This window comes from Pieris brassicae, chromosome 10 (genome assembly GCF_905147105.1).
Source record: "Pieris brassicae chromosome 10, ilPieBrab1.1, whole genome shotgun sequence".
NCBI lineage: Eukaryota > Metazoa > Arthropoda > Insecta > Lepidoptera > Pieridae > Pieris > Pieris brassicae.
In genome coordinates, this window is record NC_059674.1 from 18,200,900 (window position 1) to 18,226,421 (window position 25,522).

Sequence of the window (25,522 nt, forward strand, 5' to 3'; positions counted from 1 at the left end):
ATTTATTACATAATATTGAAGAAGGCCATTAGTTACTTGTATAGTTTTTAACCCTTGTACGAGTGCGGCTAACAAAACACTCAGAAATCGGTAATGAGTCGTTTAAAATTTTGCCAAACTTACGCATAAATACTCGTGACAGCCAAAGACAATATTCTAGAAAATTTTGTCTATTGTATTAAAGAGACTTTCCTCTTAAAGAGGAACAAAAGAGGTCCTTTTTTACGTTCGGGCAGCAGGACCAACGTCGGTTGTAATGCTCCTCAAAACAGATCTCTATCAACATTAAACGACGCTCTGAGTACATGTGAAGCAGAACCGCTTAATGACAGTCTCCATATCTTTAGACGTAAGATGGTACATCATCCACTGTTAATCCGTCACATAACAAATTTTTAAATCCAGTTTAGTATCTTTTATTTTTATTGTATAAGTTCTTTTAACATTGTAATGAAAAATTAACCTCTAAATGTTGTGCACACTTGTCATAGATGCACATGTTTAGTGTTTTTGTATGAGGTGTTATTCTCTGTAAGTGTTTCTATATTTTCGTTTATGTGCCTTTTTAAAATAAATAAATAAACAGTCCGTAGAGTAATTCGTAACTAGTTGTCGATAATAACAATACTGTAACTCAACTATGCCCTAAATAATATAAATAATTCTTATTGTTTAGTAATGTTACATTTGCGTATTTAAAAATCTTAAGACATAAAGAAGGAGATGTATTTTAATAAAATATAAATCCTCGCAATATGTCTTATATATAATTAGATACCTATATACGGTCCCACAGTGGGGCACAGGGCGGACGGTGCGTAGGACCTAATTATTACTTTGCCGACGAATTTGGATCACTTAGAATGAACCACGGAGGCATAACAAACTTATACACTTAATTCTTATTATCTATAGATAGATTATGTTGCTTGTTGAGTATGTTTGTTTTATTAAAGACTAAACAAATTGTAATACAATTTTTTATAAACGAAAACACGTTCAAAACCGTCTTTAAAAATATTGTACTCGTATGATATTCTGTTGTTGTTAAATTGTATATTTCTACGTTTCAAGGTAAATATAAAATTATTGTTTCAGGCGAAGTATCCAGGATTTACGAGTTACAGCTGTGAGCCTTAACCTTTGATTGGAGAGATTGACTTCTAACAAAATTTTAAGTCCATTTTACTACATTTCATTAAAATATCAACATAAAGGAAATCTGAGTTTGTCATGCCTATATTAATCAGCGGTTAAAATATTTCCTTTCTTCTGAACTGTATGGAATAGTACAAACGTAAGCTTGCCACGTGATATAAAAAAATGTACAGAATAAACGTTGTATATATATCAAATAAAACTGGAAATCGAGCCAACGTCATACAAAATTCTACTAAGAACTTTCCTACCATATATTATATCTTTTATTTCCAATAATTTTACTTATTCGACGGAACTGTGGATTAGGTCTTAATTGAATTCTTAAAGTCTTTATCCACTCAGCTCTCCAATTTAACGCCGTCGGTATATAAGTATGTCTCGAAAGTAAGCGTTTAATACTAGTTGGTAGAGCTACTATAACAGACGATATTTAATAGATTATTTAGAAACGACTACTATTTTAAATTACTTTATCCGTCCCTTATGGGGCACATACGCATGGAGAGGAGCTCTTCGTTCACTTCTCCGCCAGCCGCGAGCCGCGACTAGTAGAGCAGCAAGCAATGCGGCAATTAGTAACCCACAAGATACTATCATTGCGGATAACGCTGATGTTTTCATACAGGTTTGTCCTTCTGAAACTGTTGCAAATATTAAAAATTATGGATTTAATACAAATGGCAAGGTTTTTTAAATATTGGCCAATAGATGGCGCTAAGTATTAAAGTAGGTAACATCTGTGTTTGCGCTTTGACTCATGTTCTGGCAGTGAATAATCACAGACTTGCAACGTGATATAGTATGATCGAGAATATATCGAATGTTCAAGTTAAACGCAGTTTTTGGGTAGAAAAGAAGAAAAGAAAAAACTTTAATAAAAGAGGATGTTTAGTTAGAGAAAGTTCACTAGAATTTGACAGGTTAAGAAGATGTTGTTGTTGTTGTAAATTAGAAAGAGATTAATTGCGTTTGTCATATTTCAACTACATTTAACGAGAATAGTATACGTACCAGCTCTTGATGATTCTTCGTCCTCTTCCCCCTCTTGCAAAACCCGTAATGATTGAAAGAGAGAGATGTTCTCTGACAGTCTTGGCGCAACACTCGCGCTCTCTTCCACTGAACGACGTCGCACACTCTTCATGTTACGCCAATGGCAAGGCTGGGACTAAAGAGGTATAGAGGTTTAAATCCCTGAGTTTTTGCTCGTAATTTTTTAGCAGGCGTTTTCATAATTATTAGAGAATATTCTTACATCCCCAGAGATCTTCCTCCGGATTATATGCATTACTTAAAAGTCAAACTCTTTGTAAATAACATCCTAGTAATAATTTTATTTATCAAATGGGTACTAATTATAATTTATAAAGCGATAGGGACTTACAGGACACCTTCCATGACACATTCGAACATCGCATTCTATATAGAGAGCTGGTGATCCCGTGAATCGGAACGTTTTCATATACGCATACACTTGCGTCTCGAACACGCCAGATTCTGACCACGACCCTCGGAATCGTGAGATCAGCTTGTCATCTACGGGACACCTGGAAGATTGGAACCAATTAGTGATTAGGTATTTTTGCTCAAATGTAGCTTGATTCATGTATCACATAATGTAATTCAGAATTATATTATATAACTATAATATTTAGATATTTAATTAGAAGTAAATAATGTTAATAACTTCTCGCGTACAAAAATAGAAATTAAGAAAGTTTATAGTTATTAAACGAGTTACTGCAAAGTAACAGTGCTTTACTCTCGGGGCGTAACTCCGAAGATTTAGGAACTAACCACACTTAAAATACTAAGTAAGCCTGAGTGAGCAAAATTTGCAGCCTCGGCTCATACAGTTAGCTAATTAAACTATTTTTTTATACGCACAATTTTACTCTGCACTATCTGGGTAGATAAAATAATGTACTTAAATTTAATAACATAGAATATGAAACAAATTTTGCTTGCTATAAGGCCTACGACCTTAAATGTAAAGAAATAATTATATTACTTAAATTAAATTCTTTATATGTATCTATTAATTATCTATTGAATTAATGTTCAATTTAATTTGTTTGTTAGTCTGTAGAAAATACGCCAGTTTTGGTCTGTCATTAAGATTTTAATTCTAAGACTCGTTTTTTATTAGAACATTTTGTATTATATGTCAAGAATAATAAAAATTGCTAAGTTATGTATACATTGTATTGAGGTTATAACAATTAACAGTTATATAACATACCCTAACTCATCAATGAGTTGAATCCGTTTAGCTGCACCGTTGTGTGCAAAACAGTCGTTTACCACGATATCGAAGCCATCTGAAAACACATTTTTTTTAAGTCTAAGTTGAGGCACGATCAAGAGTGAGAAAGGGCACATGCCCTGTCCCGTTCTGGTCTCTATGATATTTAAAAAAAACGAAGGAGTTTTCATATTGTGTCACTAAAAAGAAAGGCATCTTAAAGAACGCGCCCTGAGGAAGTAAAAGCTTTGATTGAGAGCTGACTTATACATAGCATCAGAATCCTTCAATTCAGAATAATCATTTAAATTCATTTTGTAAACATTTTGTTGTAATAACGAAACCGTGTAAAATTACGCGTTTTTGTGTTGATCACGAGTTTTATATGAACACTACTAGACAGAAGAGACTGCTAAGTGCAGTGTTGGCCTAGTGGCTTCAGCGTGCGACTCCAATCCCTGAGGTTGGTTGATCTCTTACAGTAGACCCAAAAAGTCGACCGCGTGGTTCAGGCACAGAAGGCTGATCACCTACTTGCCTATTCAATTCACAAACGATCTTGAAACAGAAATCTAATCAAACCAGAAAACCTTCTGTTTCATCTGATATGTAGTTTTGTAACTACATCCACTTGACGATTGGACTTGAAATGTTTTACTAACGAAGAAGTAACTGTGCCTCAAAGCATGATTATCCGTGACGTTTAATCTTTTACAAGCATACCTTAAGCACGCGCTATAACCCATATTCACATACCGTACGATACTGACACATTTAAACTATCCGTTACAATTAATTTGACGGATCAATGAACTATGAATAACGATAAAACACGCAATCTCGACATAATAACCCGTTAAGCCTCCGCCCTTGTATAATCCGCGTTACAGTTGTAACAATTACGTTATTTAAAACAAAAAACGGTTACGTATACCGTTTTAAGGGCTATTTTAGTTTCGCTTAACGGGTACGAAGCCTGTTTTGATTTGGTCTAATTACTTTTTCTTACCAAGGAAGTATTTCAAGGAAAATATTTTTATTCTACATCACCGACGACAATACTTTATAGAAAAAGAAATACAAATATATATTTAACAAACCCTTACTTGTTAAGGCCTACCATTATTTAAGGATTTAAATTCTAGTGTTAAAAATAATTCACTAGCGCGGTCGCGAGGTCTAGACCTCAGATTTATTTATCTGTTTCATGATCATTTGTTAATCTAATAGGCAAGTAATCAGCCTTCTGTGCCTGACGCACGCCGTCGACTTTTTGGGTCTAAGGCAAGCCGGTTTCGTCACGATGTTTTTCCTTCAACGTTCGAGCGAATGTTAAATGCGCACATAGAAAGAAAATACATTGGTGCACAGTCGGGGAGCGAACCTACCACCCCAAGAGTGAGAGTTCCACGTTGAAGTTGCGTAATTTCTTAAACGATTTCAGGAAAAAATTGTTATTTACTTATTCTTGTAAGATATATGTCTTGTTATATAATTAACATTCACGTTGAGCAAATGAGTCAAACATGACAAAAAATCTAGAAAAAACTATGTTTATTTTAACCAATTTCAGTTGTTAAAACATACATTGAAACTGGTAGTTTTAAATAATTTCTATTTAAAAGTGGAATGTTTTTACATGTTTTAACAATTAATTAATTTATTCAATAATATACATAGTACGTCAATAACAAATAAATGCTTCGAAATATTTTTGGATTTTCGCAAATTAAAAGCGTTAATGGATGAAAAGAATTGCCAAGTTGCATAACGCTCCAAATGTATAGACATACCATAAGCACTCCTCATGTAAATGAGTAAAGTCAAAGGATCTCCCACGCGTACAGGACCCGAGACTCGTGCACCAGTAGCACCATAGCCAGACCGAATCTCCATATAGCATTCAGGGGGTTGCAACGTGAACACTACGGGATTTCCGGTAGCGACCCTAAAAAAATACATAAAATTTTATACAATCTGTAAACATCACTGCCTTCGCGAATTAACCTATTTGTTGCATCATTGAATTGGACGAAAATTTCATTAAATATATTAATAATGTATACAGTATTTTCAATTTGAATCTCTGTTTTTAATCTACTTTATTATTATAAATTACTTAAAGATGTCCTGTGGACCACGGTGTAATGGTTGCAGCTCCTTACAAGCGTTGTGTAAAACAAAAAACTTGGCAATCAAAAAGAGTGGCGGAGAGTTTATTGCCAGTTCTTCTCTTCCGTTCTACGCCCTTGATTTGAGAACTGGCAGTAAATGTAGAATTAGAAGCATTGAATATGTATTTTTTCATTGACTTTCATAAGTGTACATTGTGTTATTTAAATGAATAAATGATTTTGAATATGTATGTAATGTAATATAAAAAAAAATGAAATTCATTTTATATACATATATACCGTGTACATTATTAAAATATTTAATGAAAAAAATTACACGAACGTCTTTGACATTCTTATACATACACTTGTATTCCTTACACAATGTTTTATTTGTTTACTTGGGAAAATGTTATGTTACTCATCTTATCTTGTATAAAGGCGAAAAATATTTTTTTTTATAGAACAGAGCGCAAACGGGTAGGAAACTCATGTTATGTGATACCTATGGACTATGCTAGAAGGCTCGCAAGTAAGTTCGTTTTCGGTCTTTTAAGATCTTACTCTTAAAATTAAGCAACATTGTTCTAGATTACCTATAGACATAGGCATGTCAGACGGTCAATAAATATCGCGATCCAATATCACTATACCTGCCTCAATATATAATGAACCAACGCTCGTACACTTTTCATTATCTATTGAAGATTCTTCGGAATAGTGTTTCGTAATAATGGACGATAGAAGTAAGTCCTGTATTGCCATTAAAACAATACATTTTCGTTATCAGAATATACTTTAATTTTTTAAATGCATAAACACAAAAATACTTTACGTAGGTCCTACTCTGAGTACTCAACCATATCAACGCGCGCACACACACAGTCAATAAATATTGACAGATATTGTTGGATCACAAAAAAATCTAGATTTTATGTCTGTACCCTGGCATAGAAAATAACGATTTTGTAATAGTGTTCCTTCCCATTCAAGTTAACGAGCGTCAAATTCGGTTTACAAATAAAAAGTACTACGTAAAGTTCTATATAAAACTTGGCCTCATTTCCATGAAAATTTCAACTTAAACATCTCATAATTTCGTTCCAATGGAAAAAACAACGTCACACTGTAGTGTAGTTTCTAGGCTAATGCAAACAAATCAATAAAAGTTAACATTAAATTTGAACTTGGTAATATAGGTTCTACTTTCACTATACGATTAGTTCCAACATTAACTTTTATTGGAACTAAAATCTCACGTTAAGTAAATAATAAGCGCATGTTTTTTTTTAAATTCCTTAAATAAAAAGTAAGGTAACGTTAAGAAGAATTTAAATATATAATTGTGTATTGAAAATAAATATATTCATTATTATAATAATATTCCATAAATACATTTCTGTTTGATACTACGTTTTCTAGGCGTACGTACTACAAAGCTTTCAAGTGATATTGCGTACTGAAAACTAAAAAAGGCATACGACAGTTATGTTACGTACATACATCGGATTATTTATAAATATGCCCTCTAGTTTGTCTCTCGTTTTCGATAATGTCCAATAAGTCGACTATATATTTTATATAGGTAACATACGAGTCACTTAGATTTAAGAACTCTCAATAACTACCACCTACTACCCATAATTTTATGTTAGTTACAGATACCGGCAAACTTCTCGTTCAATACAAGGGGTGGGGGAAAGTTTGCGCATCATACACAGCGCGGAACACAACTGATTTACCAATAACGCATCCTCCCAGTGATACCTAAAAATCGCTTCTGCGCAGGAAAGCACATTCAAGATGTTTGCCGGTGTATAAGCTCAAATTTAAATCGATTAAAGCCGGCCAGCTTCAAACAAAGATTTTCGTTAACATACATTTGAACGTCCCTTCAACAACCCCCACCGAACTTAACTTGGGCATCTAGTCAAATCCACTTACTCAACATCGAGGAATGGAAAGGTGACGGTTTTCCAAAAATCGTATCCATATTCGCATGTGACCTTAAAATGCTCATCCAGTTCCTCCTCAATCAGAGAATTGTACTGCACCGTTATCGTGTTCCACATGAGGTTCTTCTGCGACAAACAGTTTCATTAAGTCAAGTAATTCTACGGATAACATCAATTTTGTGTAACAAAATCGATACTAAAGATGGAGTACATAATATTGTTACGAAGACAGGTTGACTGCAATGTTTCTAGATTGTACTAGATAACTGACGGACTGTATGAACGCATAATTAAAGTAATCGGAGACTGTTTTTGTGTGTAATAAGTGCATTTCTGCGAGTAATTTGTGTTTATATTTAATTCTGTTACATTCTTTGCTCATTGATTTATCAAGAAATAAACCCTTGAAAAAATCTACGGCATTTTATATCCGATCCCCTAGCTCGTAACAATATGTACAAAAAGGTTCTAACATTTAGAGAAGGAAAGATAATGAAAATTATTCAATACATTTCACTGAGTAATATCTAATTTGGCTATGTTATGTGATGGTGTGTAGGTGGATGTGCTCATGATGCAGGTGTTTTATAGACACTTAATACTCCTTAAGCACATTCCGCGATAGCTTAAACAAGTCAAGGCTTAAATATTGGTCGTTGTACGAGTATATCGTTAGTTCAGTATCATAGTTTTTCGTTACCTCAGCATTGTTATATTAATTTACAGTGTTTGAGTTTAAGAACAATTTTTACTTCTCTACCAAATACAGCTCATTAAAGAACCTCTTACCGTGGGATTTTTTCTAGTTTCATCGTGTTGTCCATTTCTTCCAAGAGTACCGCATCGATTGAGCTGTATATAGAACTCGTAATAGTCACGACCTGAACCATTTATATACATACAGTCAGGGTCGTATGAATAACCTGCAAAAAAAATCGGTAAATTTGTATGGCATCGGTGGAATATTAACAATACGTATACTATGAAATATAATTATTGTATGTAATTATTAATTAAAAAAACCTTTCTATGTCTGGGCCTCAGATTTCTGTATCTGTTTCATGATCATTTGTTAATAAACTAAAGATCAACCTTCTGTGCCTTCTTTTTGGGTCTAAGGCAAGCCGGTTTCCTCACGATGTTTTCCTTCACCATTCGAGCGAATGTTAAATGCACACATAGAAAGGAAGTCCATTGGTGCCGCGGATCGAACCTACGACTTCAGGGATCAGAGTCGTATGCTGAAGCCACTAGGCCAACACTGCTCTACTAATTAATAAAGCTTTAATAATAATAATAACGGATGGGGTAGGGTAGGATTTAGAATCGAAACTGAGCGCTAAACATGTTTTCTTTCGCCGATTCGTTTTAGAAACCTATTATTTGCTTTATTCCTATATAATTATGTATTTACAGTGTTTATTTGCAGATGCTTGGCGTATCCATGCGACTTCTTCAATAGAAATGTCCAAGTTAGTTGTGTGCTGCGATACTGCGAGCTACTGGATTGTTAGGAAGCGCATTGTTCTAGTTAGCGCTACGCCTTTTTAAGTCCTTATGTTATTTTCATACATATATACCAACATGTGTGATGTTTGAGAGCGAAAATAAAATAAAAATAAATAAATGAGAATATCCTTAGAGGGCATTATATATAACACGTTCGCTGTATATTAATTACTTATTGGTTTTAGCTACACATGAGAAAAGATTAACGGGTTTACAAAAATCTGCTATAGACTTTGTTTAATTTCAAAGCTAACTAACGGCGGGAAACATTTTTGTTATATACTAACAATTGAATTTGATTACTACATATATATTAAGGGCCTATGATTAATAAAGTTATTGAAGCTTATTAAATTCAGAATCTCTTTATTGTGGAATCTGTCTTTTATCGAATAGATTGATTCCTATCACATAAATATAATTGTGTAAAATATGGTTTAACTAAATTCGATTTTTCTATCTACATTAAATGCAGGACAGTGCACAGTTAATTAATATAATTTTATCTGAAAATCTATATTTTTTTGTCTTTTTTTTGCGTGAAATCTAACTCCACCAATATATAAGAGTTTTATGTGAAAAACCAGTCTCCGACGCTTTGTTAAGGATTTTAGGTAACTAGGCCAAACTACTAACGAGACATGTGTTTAATTGTTCTTAACGCCTATTAAATTAAATTGAATAAACACGTAGTTTCGGTTGTCTCGTTGTGCTGAACAATGCAAAGTTATCTCGCAATTTTAATAACGGGAAAATCCGCCTATACAAATAATATTGTTGTTAATTTTCACACAAAATTCAAAGTCAAATAATCCGTGCTTTGTTCACGATAAATGAAATACATTTTCACATCATTAAGGGTAGAGCCACAGCAATCGTCCTCAACCCAAAATCGTGAGTTCAAAGCCTGGCTGAACACTAAAGGAATTTCTATGTGCATCTTGCAGTGATGGCAACATTAGGAGCACATCTTACCGAAAGCCTAACCAAACAAACAACCAGGTACATATTGCTGAGACCGACTTGCCTGAGAAAGTAAAATTATTATAGAAACAAATGCAATATATGGCCGAAAGCTCAACCTAATACCTTATTACGTCTAAATTCGAAGTTAAATACGATCCAACACACGTGTTTCATTGTGTTTATTTGTGTTAAATTATTCCATAATTTCAAATATCTTTTATTTGTTCGAGGTTCACATGTTACAGATACCGGCAAACTTCTTGAGCATCAAACAAGGGAGTGGGGGATAGTTTGCGCATAGCGCGGGACACGAACGTCAACTGATTCACAGTCACTCTCCCGCCACCCCCCCCCCTCACAGTGATACCTAAAAATCGCCAAGGACATTTGTTCAACATTTTTGCCGGTATCTGTACAACTGTTATTCATATATAAAGACTTGTAGGTTTACTGATAAAATCATTCGACACGACAAAATAGACTCAACCCAAAATGTATCTTGGTGACACGGAAAAACTTAAACTTGTTTTTCGGTTTGACATTCAGTTGTGTATTGTATTTAACTTACCAGCGGAATAAACCAATCCTGAAAACGAGCCATTGAAACCAACTCGTATCTTCATAAAATCATCTTGACATTCGGCTTCTATATCTGAAATCAATAAATCTCTATGAGTTATGGTCGTTTAATCTCTATCCCAATACAAGGACAGGAACATACATTCAGTTTTTTAAGTATCGCTAAGTAAAACCTTAGATTTCAATATATTATTAACAAGGAGGTAAAATTTAGAAATTTACGTCTTATTGTGTTTTATTTGTGTCTCAAATACCACACATATTTGTGTATATTATAAAAGTCAAACTAACTGATTCATTGAAATAATATAACCTTACTTTTCCTTTTTATAACAGCGTAAACTTACTTTGACAAAAATCAAAAGGTCTTATAGCTAAAGTAAGAACATTATTATTTAAAAACCGTCAATTGTTTAGTTATAGGTAATTAATTTTTATGAATAATAGCAGCATTTATTTTATCAAAGTTTACAAGTTGTTTTAAGGTCGACTTTGGATACTTTTTAACGCCTTGTAAATATCGATAACATCATTATTCTTCCGGTTTCACAACAATACGCCAAGTGGGAAATCCGCAGCTTACAAACTCATCACAAAGCATACATCTACACAGTAGGCACCCGGATATAATGGCCTAGCATAATGCCATGACCGTGGAAGATCTAGGTTCAAAATAAACCAATAACTTAACAAAAAATATCTGACGAAAACGTGAAGTTATTACATTTGACGTATATTTATTTATTAGCACTTCAATGCATACAGAGGTATATTACAATTGACAAAAATTAAATAAAAGGAGGGCTTATCGCTATCGAGCGATCACCAGGCAACTACTAACCGTACAACCCAAAGGAACTGGGTTTAATTCCCACCAAAACAATGATCACGGATTAGTAGGTACAGATTTAAAATGCAGTTTTTTTCGCTATCCATTATAATTAATTTAATAATCAGGAAAATTATCATTAAGTTCTATATATTTCTCCATTGCTAGGCTTACTTATACTTACATTGAACTCGACTTCCATTGGTCCTTTGCCGTCTATATTCACGCTCCCAGGCTGGAGGCTCTCGCCAAGAAGGCTCTGGAGATGGCGAACGAGGCTTAATGCTCACTGGGATGTAGCTATTCTTGTCAGACAGAAACACAACCTGTTAAAAAAGGTAATTTAGTTATAGTATCTCTAAAAATAATTGTCGTAAGTATTCTCCACTAGGTAGGTCGTAAGTATACTCCAAAAACAACAACAATTTTTACAAGTTATTTGTTGTTTTTGCGACTGAGGCGCAAACTAGCTGCTGTGGTCTCTAGCAGAATGACCAGCGCTGTGGAACAACTCTGCTCCTCAGCACACACGCATTACACAATTAAACCTTTAAAAAAAAATATTTTTATTTTTTGATTATTGTTATTGTATGTGTTTCTGTGTGTGTGTTTTGTTAGTAATAAATGTTATGTCTATGTTTTCAAAAATAATGTATGAATTGAATTATTACCAGCCGTGACGAATATACGCAATATACTCAATTACATTGTTTCTCCAATTAAGATAGGACAAGCTGCCAATTTTAAAATGTATAAGGCAATCGGTAATTTTTCACATTTCCCGGGAGCGTAAACATGCAACATGGTTGCGGAACACTGATAGCCCTGAGATAAAAACCACTTTAACAACCTCCATCCTGCAACCGCGACTTCTCATTGCCTTCTATCAATGTACTCATCAGGTTTATGAATTTTAACCAAATACATCAACATTTTTATTAGATCCATAACGATTTTGTGGTACGAACCGTTCCACAATGGCCTATATAAGGAGGTCTTGGATTTGATTCCCGATAAAAGACTGTAACAGTTGTGAACTGTGCCAATGTTATTTTACGGGCCTACACTCACCAAACGATTATCATAAACATCATGTCTTGCTGGTCATAGCTGTCTGGGCTAAACGCCCAATAAAAAAACTAAGGAAATTATTTAAAAGCATTCAAGAATGTAACAAATTGCATCTATTATTCAAAACAAATATTAACTGTAATGCACCATTTCACAGTCACGATAACTTTTGCAGAAAAAAAAACTAGATTTGGTCGGTAAGTGTGCCGCGGTCGCACGGCGGTCTCAAATTATAAAATTTAGGGCAATTGTCTTGTAGCCACTCCATTACCAATAAAATCAATTTCTTCGTACGTGCAAATAAACTGAATTGAGAACATGACATATTGTTTCACGCTGGCATTTCTATTTTGTTTTGGCTGCGTATTTTACATCTTGGTCTCGATAAATTGCACGATTTTTGCTTTTGAATTTCACAAAAGATCTACTTTTCGTAGACATACGGGTTTCATATAAGAGTTACTGTCAGCCAAGCCAGCTTTATGTTAGATGTCTATCCACAAATGAAATGAACCACATCCATATAAATAAAAATGATTTGAATCAACATAACAATTCATTATAACGTGTAAAATTTTGGGTACTCTTTAAAAACCCGGTGTCAGCGTTCCAAGCTTCTATAACAAACCTAACAGTTGATTCCAATGAAAAAAACTGTTTTCAACAACATCCAATTTTTTTTACACAATGTAGACCATATAACGCCATACATTATCTTTGAAGGTAATTAAAAAAAAAATAATCAATGTTAAATACTCATTAACTATGAAGAATTACGTGACAGATTTTTGTAAGTTTTGCGAAATTTTAAGTTATTAAACCATCGTGACTGGAGAGCATCACAGCGAGCTCCTTACCTACAGGCTGTGATCGACCATAACATTAGGGACAGATGTTAATGTATGCATAATGAACGACTTTATCAATAACTAGTTCCTCGTGGTTTCAGTCGCGTTAACGTCATACATCCCCATTAAATGGACATAGCAATTATTTCCACATTTTGCTGGACAACAAAAAAAAAGGAAATTAAGTCATCTCAAATTAATTAAAAAAAATATTAATAATGAACACTTAATAAATGTGAGATTATCACTTCAATTGAAAAGAGGAAGCGCACGAGGCGAATTCAATCTAATTGTTTATAATTGCGATTTTATGGGAAGGGAAATATATGTAGAGCAGATAATGCTTGCGCGCAATGTAAGTCGAGAAACAGCTATTTATCACACACCGTCGCCGGGTCAAAGATGTATATCTGTGCTTACTACCAACATAGTAACACACTATTCTCACGATGGCTCCAACGCACTTGCGTTATCAATTTATCTGATAACATGAACTCAACACAATTCGCAGTAAAATTTCGCTAAGTCGCTGTCTTTTTGCCGTTCAAATATTTAGTAGCGCCAGGGAATTAATTATTGTCATTCATATATTCGAAGCAAAATATCCGTTTTTGTTGACAGTTTAAGTTGTCTATAAACTAAGCATGTGATAAGTTTAATGTCGTAAAAAATATACCTAATAAATAGACTAAGAAAAACCTTATCAGACATTTTTTATAACGCCCTCATCAATCTTAGAACTTGGACAAACTATACAACGTCCGTTATTAATTTCTTAGAAGAGGGAAATTTCTTTATCGGCGTTGTAAAAAAAATTACCGTCACATTTTTCGGTTACGCGTCAATTTTTTCCGTTACGCGCCATATTTTACTTGTCCCTACCACGGTTGATTTGAAAAATATATAATAACTATAACAATGATAGTAATAATCTATTACAATTAATGAAAATCTGTAATAATCTTAGTAGTAATAAGGTAAAATGAAATAATTGTATTATTTGTATTCATGTCTATGATAATAAACAAACAGTTTGTTAAACTTTATCTAATTTAACTTTATTTAATCAATTTCTGTAAAGTTGCATATAGTAGATAATTTTTCGAAAAATAAGGTCATAAAATTCACTTCTTACGTGTGTCACTTGTACACGCATACATTTATTTGCAGACATCAGTCCCTAATGTTATGGTCTCCAGTCACGATGGTTTAATAACTTAAAATTTCGCAAAACTTACAAAAATCTGTTACGTAATTCTTCATAGTTAATGAGTATTTAATCAATGTCCGTTTTTAATTACCTTCAAAGATAATGTATGGCGTTATTGTATTTATATTGCATAAGCTAGCAGTGGCCTCCCATTGAAGTTTAGTAGTACATATACAAACTTGTGTAACACGTAACTCAACCATGAAATAGAAGAACCATGAATTATTTTTACAAACACCATTTTGCAACTCTACATCATAGGTATTGTTTATTTTTAATACTTTATGGAATTGATTAAATAGGTACAAATTTTAGTCTAGATATATTTTCACTTTTTATAAAAATTTTCTTTAATTTGGATTCGAAATAATAAGTGTTATTACGACATGGCGTAACCATGAGGTTTTCCGAAAGGGAAATATGAATTTCCCTTGGGCAAATTGTTTATTACTTTATATTGTATTGTGTTTCTTATAAAATGTATGTGTTAACTCACCGGATCCTGCTCGCTTCCATCGGGTCTAAGAGCCAGACGTGTTTGATTCTGCAAAAAATATATTTAAAATATTACAAATCCTAAAATACATGTTATCTTCTTCATCGTTACCACGTTTGTTTTATTCCTTTCAGACCGACTCCAACCAGTTGTTTAATAGAAATTATGAATAGTACTTAATAAGAAACACGCTGAAGTTCTCGTACGTTAAGTAAAAATAAATTAACAAATGCTTTAGTTGCCGTTAAAATGTTGGCTGAATTAAGTCAGCAATATCAAACTAACATTCATGTTTAGTATCTCACTTATAATCTAAGAATACCATCACATATTAGAATCACCGTGCCTTTAAAAATCTAAACATAAATCTCCTTGAAAGCATTATACCGTAGTTCTGTAACCTGTGGGAACGTGATTAAATATCTATATTTTATTAATACAATGCGGTATTTGCTGGTATTTTAAGTTTCTATTGAGTTTAATCATTTGGTTTGACTAATTATGTGGTAAAGCACACTATTAGGGAATCTCAAGTAGATGAATAATAATAATGTGTCTTCTTAAACAAAAATTCGCTGCAAATGCGTCGCTACTTAACATATAATAGGATTACATAGCAAACCTTAAGATCGTTTTTGATATAATACTATCTTTAAGTTGAACTATGAGTGCTGTGAAGCGTAATGTAATGTATGATAAAATGTAAGTTAAATAAAAAATATAACCGTGTTTCTTTATGATAAATTCTATCACTCCTCCTGTACTATGCAAAGTATCCTGCCATGGAATTCCTTACCTATTTATATCAGACGAGCTCAGTCTTTAAATTTTTTTTAAATTCTTCTTTTTGACCAATTTTGTCCTGCCCCGTAATTAGCTACTACTTATATATATTAATTGTTACTCAATTTACATTTGGATTAGCTTTTACATGTTTGTTAATACATATTATTGTTTATTTATTTTTTGTTTTTCCTTTAGACTTTATTTGGCAATTATTTATACACTTCTTGTACTTTGACATCTGTTGGTGTTCCTATTTTTATTGTTCCATATTAGGGTTGCCTGGAACACATCGCTTGTTAGCGATAAGGCGTTGCCTTATAACTTATGCAAGCTGCTTTTTTATATGTATCTTTTTTGTATAAGGTAACGAAGTGTAAATAAATAAATAAGTTGTTATGTTATTTCGACTATCTGTTTGCGAGTTTTTCCCACGAGAATGTAAGTGCGTGCTCCTATTTCACCAAGCCTCCAGAGGACAAATCTTTGTTATTTTCTTTGCGTTTATATATCTTTTTTATTATTATAGCTAATTATTTAAAGATGTCATGTAGAACATGGTGTAATGCTTGCAGCGCCTTACAAACATTTTGTATAACATAAAACTTAACGATTAAGAGTGGCGGAGAGTTTATTGCCAGTTCTTATCTTCCGTTCTACGCCCTTGATTTGAGAACTGGCGGTAAATGTACAATTAGAAGCATTTAATATGTATTTCTTTATGAAGTTCATAAGTGTACATGGTGTTACGTAAATGAATAAATGTTTTAATGAACTTACCTTCCTCGTAAGTGGTCTTGTGGGTTCTTCGCCAGAACCTTCGTGAAGTTCAGCAGATAATATGCTATCAGTTGACGCTTCTAATGACTCCGCTGATGTATCTTGTGATATTCGGGAAGACACACCCTGTAAATACTTTATTGTTACAAGTTTTATAGTTAAATGATATCGTTAACAAGCTACAAAAACAATCTCTTGTGTGTCTCGAAAGATTTGAAACTATATTTTTTCTTTATACGATATGCAAGAGTTTGAACTTGGTTGCGTGCTTAACACAAGGCACTCAAACTGGCAGATTTTTGATTAATTGATGGCGAAACTGTATTTCTTTTCTATTTATAGGCACAGAAGATCACCCGACACAAAAGTTATTTCTCAAGCAGTCTGCCTATTTAGAAGTGACATTACATATCAAGATTGAAGGTAAAAGGTTGAAAACATGTATTACTCACATTAAATAAAACAAGACAGCAAACGAAAATTAACCTGAAACCAAAAATCTCATTTAATTTATCTATATTGTGAAGTGTGATAAACGTAAAAAAATCTTTATTTATTACAGAAAGACATACATTATCCTTACAGACTATGCCAATACGATAATGTCGAGAGGAAATAAAATATATTATAGTAAATATAAAACACATCATATACACAATATCACTACTATACATTTCCTATGCGACCCTATAATTATGTCGATAGTGTCGGAGACAGCATTCAGTTGAAGCAACATCTTTGATAACGGGGATCTGTGCAACAGACTGATCCTGACCCTTGCTATCATAAACAACCTAGGCCTTCGCCAACGCACAAATCCCATAGGTACAAAGAAACCGAGTTCTTGGAGCACACTTGGGTGGCACAATACCCCCCTCAAGACTTTCAGTACGTAGTAGGCCAACTGTAAGCCCCGCATGGGATCCAATTTATTGTACCCCACCATCCCTAAGACAACAAATGTTGAGTACATTAAAGAATAATAGGGAAAGACGCCAAACAGTCTGTTATACAGGCGTCATATAATTTATTCTGTATGAGCTCCATTATTAATGGTATGTAGGATGGAACAGTAGCTAAAGGGTTAAACGCGCCATTTTTAACGCTGAATCCCTCCTGTTCACGTCGTCAGACGACCATAGATAAGACACAGATGGCCAGTGGCCCACTTATTGGAATGAAAAAGATACAACTGAAATGTTACGGGACTTTTTTTTTTTTTATATAAAATAGGGGGCAAACGGGCAGGAGGCTCACCTGATGTTAAGTGATACCGCCGCCCATGGACACTCTCAATGCCAGAGGGCTCGCGAGTGCGTTGCCGGCCTTTTAAGAATTTGTACGCTCTTTTCTTGAAGGACCCTAAGTCGAATTGGTTCGGAAATACTTCAGTGGGCAGCTGGTTCCACATAGCGGTGGTGCGCGGCAAAAATTGCCTTAGAAAACGCTCAGTTGTGGAACGTCGGACGTCGAGGTGATACGGGTGGAATTTTGTATTTTGCCTCGACGTCCGATGCTGAAACTCAGCTGCAGGTATTAATCCGAACAACTCCTCTGAACACTCTCCATGGTAAATGCGGTAGAAGATGCTTAAAATGGAAGTTCAAATGAACATCATTCTCAAATTTCTTTTCTCACAGACATCGAATAATTGTATCAAAATCGTGAACAATTTGCAAACAAAAAAACTAATGTTACTGAATGTAAAGTAGCAAATCCGAAGATCGTGATGCAGGCATTATTTTGAATAATCATAATGACAGGTCAAAAGACAGGACGGGATACGTGTTCAATTGGTAGCGAAAATATAATTTTATTGTGTATTAAATTTTTCTTATTACCGTTACAAATATAAATTAGCTATAATAGAGCGGTTTAGATTTGGGTATACAATTTATTTTGCATTAAAAAAAGTGCTTCTCAATCTACAAATAATCGTGATCAATGTGAAATAGAATAAGTATTTTAAAACTTTATAAGCAAAATCTTTTCCGGACACGTTAAATCAACTTACGATCAAAGAAAAACAATTATGAGGACAGGATACCAAAGGACTGTCAATGTCTCTATTTTGTCTGTTTATTACTATGTACAGGACAGGAAAAATAACTAATCACCTGTTTATAACATAAACTAAATGTTAATAAAACCGTATGGTTTAATACTATTGAATAAAGTTATAAATGTTATAAAAGTTAATGAAATGTTTACATCTAACGACGACCTCATATCCGCGAAAACCCTGAGAAACGAAATATAAATATCGCTACACTTCATTATAACATAATGTACGCAATAAATAAAGTAATATCTTAATTTGTCTCCCCTTACGGTTAATTAACAGTCCGATCTCATTGCCGAGTATAAAAAGTATCCAAATGAAGTGATTCCGTCACGCACTTCCTCTAAAATCCCCGCACGATTGCATAAAGATTATGGCTTAATGATAATAAACATTTACAATAAGCTTCCCAGCGCGGTCATCGGCCCCTGCTCATTGAAGCGTAGCCTGAGTATCCTTAATGCAAGGAAAATGGGTAATTTGAAGCTTTTCAAGCTTTGAAAATTGTCAATACGTTTGACGTACTGAACATTTGCAATTAAAGATAACCACGCCAAGTTGTCAAATGTACTCTTTTGTTTTTAATAAATGACTTAAAATAATATTTTCGGTATGATCGTGTCCTGGACCGCCTTTTTTACTACTATCATTCCAATTATTGGCAGTGCTTGTTAAAGATTCTGTATTGTTCTGAAACATGTAAATGATTTTATGATTCGTTAAAAACACAAGACAATTTTCAATTAATTGAAAATAGCTAAAGATTTGATTAGAAAGTTCATTATTTGGAAGGACCAGTGTTGGTTGTGATTACACTGTGATCATTCTTTCAAATCTCCGCTGCATTCCAACTGATTTCTCTGTCTCTGTATGTAACACAGGAACAAGTATCGACGAAACTTCGTCTTTGGAAACAACCCCAAATCTATATAACTTCATAGACGCAAAAACCTTTCCGTATTAGGTACTGAAAGACCATCTTCCTATAAGGAAAAATGGTTAGAGACACTTGAAGTCTAAGACCAATACAGCCATTATAATTTTGTTAATAAGAGAGTAGACTCTCTTTATATTTGAAAAATTTACACATCTTTTAATGTTCTCAATCTCCAATGACCAGACATTCCAACGATTATGTCTGAGGCAAGTATCCGTATCATTCAAAGTAAATTAATCGCATCAAATTGAACGCTCTGCGTATCGGACTATAGTTAACTTCGTGAGCAAATTGTTCCCGTTACTCATTGAATTGTTTTAGATATTGTTCTAGGTATGCCTCAGAATTTTATACAGAATCAAAACTATTTCACTTGACGACAGCCCTGAAATGCGGACCTAGAAAGAACATTTCAGTTTACAAAACATATATTAAAGTCAATCAGTTTCCTAGTAGTAGAATACTTTTATTAAATGCTTTATATTTAATAAACTATTATCTCATGTCAGCCGACATTCTGGCAAACTTTGGCTATGTCAAGTTAACTGCTTTATTGCAGGTGAGAAATTAATTCTATTATCATTAGGCACTGATACGCTTCTATAATAATTGTCATGCCTTTAATGACTGGAACTCAAAAATCAATCAATACAGTCACTGATATTTTATGACGACAAAAACAAAATGCTTTTTAGTAATGATCGTGTGTACGAAGATTTTTCCTTCAATGTTTGTAATCAAAATTCAATTTTTTGTAAATAAAATAATGAACTGGTTTTAGTCAAATGTAAAAGTAATTAAAGGGAATAAATTTCTTAGAACGACATAAACGCGTTGTTGTCTTTTCTAGCAAGCAGATTTTGACGATAAGTCTATGTTAACTGCATACAATTGTAGTAAATTATTGAAATCCGTTTACCAAAGAGTTTTATTATTATTTACTCATACATTATTAGATTTATTTATATGATCGGATATTTTTTAATGGGTCTCACTGTTGGCCTGTAGAGCCTATCCAGCTTACTTCAGGCTGTTTGCTTATCTAAGGCACACAGCTCAGCACAGTTAACACAGCTCGAGCTGATTCATGATCGGATGTTGTTGAAATACTTATTTAAATATGGCTTAAAGTACGAATATAAATGAAAAGGTAATGTTTATCTAACTTAACTTTACCTTTAACTTTAACGATAACTTTGCTATCAATCCAGTTTGGCCATTATCGTTATTACTCCTTGTTTTAAATTTAATAAGTTATTTTTTATTTATTGAAGTATATATAGTTGTATAATGATATATATACAGTAGATATTACAAGCTATCTTTTCTAAGATACATGACAATTTTGGTTAACTTAACAAACCAAACAACATCTAAACCAAGTGTTAGATGTTTGTCTCCTGCGATAAGATAATTTGATGTGCATTTTTTTTATCAATTATAAATCGGTTAATTAAACAAAACCTGACCTTAGCCCGTTTCCTACAACATCGACAATTTCGACGACCTTATTTACGCTTCCTTCCACAACAATTTTATATTACAAGGGCGTCAATTATAACAAAAGTTAGGCAACCGGAAGTCGGTATTTAAATATTATGTAGAGCTCTTTCTAGTTTTGTGAAATATGCATTTTTGTTTTAAAACCATTACTAATTAAGAAATTGGAAAAAATATATTTTAGATAAATACTTGCTTGAGATATTTCTGACTACTTTAAAGCATTCAAAACATTGCGATGAATTATACGAATACTATTTATTTGTTATAATAATATTTACTTAATAACACAATATATCAAAACCAAAAACAGAATACACATTTAAACTCAAATGTGTTTAATAAATTAATTTAAAAACGACAATAGTTCAAAAGAAAACATGTTTCTGCTAAAACACACACGTTCGTCCAAATTTTAAGATGCATTGTTCATTATATCATCTTTATCAGTGAAACTCTTTATGGATATATCAAATGTGTTAATTTCATATTAATTTTTTTTTGTTTTATACTTTTAGAGATGTATCTGTTAAGAAAATATTTGTTAACTTTCATTTATAAGAAGAGAAATCACACTCGATTCACATAAAAACGTTACGCTAAAATTACCGAGGAATAGGAACATGGATACGACTTTGACGGCATAAAAACATATGAGGGGGTTAAACCCAAATGTGTTGCAAAAAATTTTCTTTTCACTTTTATCCTATTTCTTTTATAATCAATCCAAAATGTACTCATAACAAACACTTCGTATTCAAATTAAAAATGACTGACACATACAAACAAAAACTAAACTAAATGAACATGTATAAAACAAAATAGATAATTAATAAGTTTTATTTATTATGAAATTTAATTTCGTATGAAATTATATATACAGAATAATTTAGATTTTACGTTTAGATACTAACAACGTTAGGCTGATGCACCGAAAATATCGATAAAAATTCATTTAAAGCAACATTCTGGCATAAGCATAACGATTACTTAAGTCATTTTGTACAATTTAAATTTGTTTACTATTGTCTAATCAAGTTAAAAAATGTTCGTTCATTGCCCTATATTTCTTTCAATAAGTATATACTTATACTATATAGTTTATCTATCATTAAATATATAACGCTCATGGATAAATGCGCTAAATGATAATTTTATGATCTCAAGAACTAAGACAAATATTTAATAAATTATACAAAAGCATTTTTGTAACTCAAACGCTCGTGGACATGATTGTCTAAATAAATAATGATTTACGTGGAATTTCAGTTTTCTTGTTATGGAGTAGCGTGAAATTTAAAAAAAATATTTCCAGTATATTTCTTAATGTTTTATGATCAGCAGTTTATGTATAAGGTTGACCAAAATGAATATTGTATCTCAACGTTTCGTTGCGTTGCGTTGTTTACAAACTTTAGAATGTAAGTACAAAATGTAATGTTTTTTGAGTCAAATAAAGTTTTTTTTTTTTAAGTTTTAAAATGGCGTCACCTAAAATCGTAAATGTCAATAATTGCAGGCGACACCGGAACGCACCGTTAAGCCACGCAACATGGGCCATGGTATATGACATCGCTTTACACCTCGTATAGTCATTGTAATTACCCAAGTTACTGTACTATAAACAAACAAATGTTTAAAACGTTTTTATTATAACTACTATTATTATTTACTATTTATGCTCTTCATTTTTTTTTCACAGTGCAGTGTTGGCCTAGTGGCTTCGTCGTGCAATTCTCATCCCCGAGGTCGTAGGTTCAAGCCCCGGCTGCGGAGTTTCTATGTGCACATTAACCGGCGTACTTTAGACCCAAACGTGACGGACTGTGTCAGGCACGGGAGGCTGAACAACTATTGGATTGCCTATACCTTGCCTATCACATTGGCAAATGATCAAAAAAAAGGTTGTAGCGTCACTGATTTATTTTTTATTTTATTCTCATGTATGTTTTAATAACTTTACTTCTTTAAATCCAATATTTACTTATCAATTTATCGAAGCTTACTTTATAGTTTATAAGGAATTTGATTTTACACTAAAAGTGCATAATAAAGATTTCCCGAACAAATGTTAACGTTTTTACGATTAACAGTAGAAAAACTTAATATCAAAGAAGAAAACTCTCTTTTCATCCATAAAAACTAGCAAGGGAACCATAAACAATAAACTCACTGGCTGGATATTCAATTGTGTTTCTATATTTTAACCACAGACAAAGATAGACATTCCATGACGAAGAAAGGTCGCGCGGAAATCTTACTAAATGTTTTATTCAAAATCGTTGAAAGCAAATAATCATCGCGGTTATCAATCAAGCGTAGCGGGGTCACAGAACTAGTACAAATATAATTTTATTCGCAAAACTTTTAACTGCAACAGCCGCCATTCAATTTGCATTTACTGTTTTTGGTACTGTTCGTTACGTTGATAATCCAATGGTTGTTAACCAGAAAATTAGTTCCTTTACAGCTCTAAAACGTTCACACCAAGTTATATCCTAGAAACGTACCACATTATCTATCTTAATCTTAAATTTATTTGTTGTATGAATAAATAAAGAAAATAACATTGGCGATAAAGTATCATAAAAAATATTCTTAACACAGATCTGCAAAAATATATCAAAATTAAAATGTATTAATTTAAAACAATTTCAATAATTTAATTACATATTACTAATTAAATTATTTAATAATATTTTTACGATTGTTTTTCATTAGAAAACAACTCGCAAATATAGTGTATGTGTAGTGTAAGAGATCCACTAGCGAAAAATAAAAAAAAATACATCGTATTTTATAAATATAATTGTTTTAATTGTAATTATAAATTAATGTTTAAAGTCTAGTGGCATTCCTCGGGTCTTTTACAACAAAGGAAGCCTTTTTGGTACCTAAAATATGTTTAACTATATAATTTACATTAAAATAAGCAAAAATAAAAATATACTCTATAATATTTTTAATTATCACACACAATTTACACAAAGCTATAAATAAACTCTTATTAACACTCTTCTTACCTCGTATTTAGCACCATTTTGCACAAACACAAACACACATTACACAACACAGATCAAAATTTCTCGCACCGAGTTCGTATTTGGTCAGCGGCTGGTGGAGGAATGATGACCGCAGCAGCCTCCGACTGTCTTTGATGCAACCATTATTGTTCGCTTTGGCAAAAGGCCTCACTCTATAAAGAGCTTAGTGCAGCGAAAGATATACTTTCAAATTTATTACACAAGCTTTCATTTTCATTCTTATATAGTAGTGATTTTAAGTGATACCGCCACTATAGACACTCACATTGGCATATGGCTCGCAAGTACGTTGCCGGCCCATTAAGAATTTGTACGATCTTATTGAGAATTATTTTAGGCAGGATATATATATATTACAGAGCATATTTTATCCTTACAGTCTATACCAATACGATGATGTCGAGAAATATTAAATAAAATATAATAAAGTACATATATAATATTAAACATATAATATACACAAAATCACTACTGTGATTTCCCTCTGCGAACATATAAATATGTCGACAGCATTCAAAAGGTGCATCGTCTTGTATATCGGGGATCTGTGCAACAGACTAGACTGCCCTTGGTATCGCCAATAACCTAGGCCTTCGCGGTGGCACACATCCCCGAATCCCAATCCTAAGACAAATAATGTTGGGTACAAGTAGGGATAGACGCCATACAGACTATTATAGAGGTGTCGTGCAAATTTATTCTGTATACGCTCCAACATAAGGCAGTATTTGGCTTCATACGGAGCCCGAACAGGCGAGTTGCATTCTATCATACTTCTAACCAGAGTTTGTAAAAATAAGGCTTTAATATTATTGAATTTTATTATAATTAATAAAATTCATAGTATATTTTTAACGTTGTTATTCGAAGCACAAATCCCATTCTTGCCTATGCTTTCTTTTAAATGTCCACTACCGGAGAGAACACATAAAAGGCGCGCGTAGTGAATAGATGACGTTAAATATATATATATATATATATATATATATATATGCGTGCGTTTGGTAATCGCCTCCTAAAACTGGACCGGCGCTTTGGATGAATTTTTTGTGTGTATTCAAGTAGATTTGAGTATGGTTGTACCACAAAGAACGGTTCGGTGGCCGTCGATACACAATCTTATACTAGAATGATAAGTCCTGAGTACATACCTCGTTACAATATCTTCTTACCAGGAAGAAAGGCACGCAATTATCAGCCGTAAGAATTTGGAGAAATTCTATTAATTTGGGAACAAAGATATGTTAGATTGATGCTAATACCTTGCCTCACGATAGTTTTCAAAAACGCACTAAACACTCACTATAAAATTCCAAATAGTGGACGTAACTATTATCAATTATAATTAACAAAAAATATATATCAAAATAAAAATGTGTCTAACGTAACCCGAGTAAGATATCGCGCTTTTATTTAATGAAACATTTCTAAAT

General features: G+C 33.0%; 1 protein-coding gene across 1 annotated transcript; it reads right to left on the minus strand.

The window, feature by feature from the left end:
- Positions 1–1,626: 1,626 nt before the first annotated feature.
- LOC123715524 lies at positions 1,627–24,145 on the minus strand. Its single transcript, XM_045670567.1, has 13 exons — positions 24,069–24,145; positions 16,999–17,032; positions 16,547–16,672; positions 14,984–15,031; positions 11,543–11,684; positions 10,519–10,602; positions 8,265–8,398; positions 7,465–7,601; positions 5,200–5,354; positions 3,404–3,482; positions 2,546–2,708; positions 2,173–2,329; positions 1,627–1,802 (listed from the first exon to the last, which is right to left on the minus strand). Exons 1-13 carry the CDS (start codon positions 24,083–24,085, stop codon positions 1,627–1,629), a joined length of 1,452 nt encoding a protein of 483 aa, XP_045526523.1. The 5' UTR covers positions 24,086–24,145.
- Positions 24,146–25,522: the final 1,377 nt, after the last annotated feature.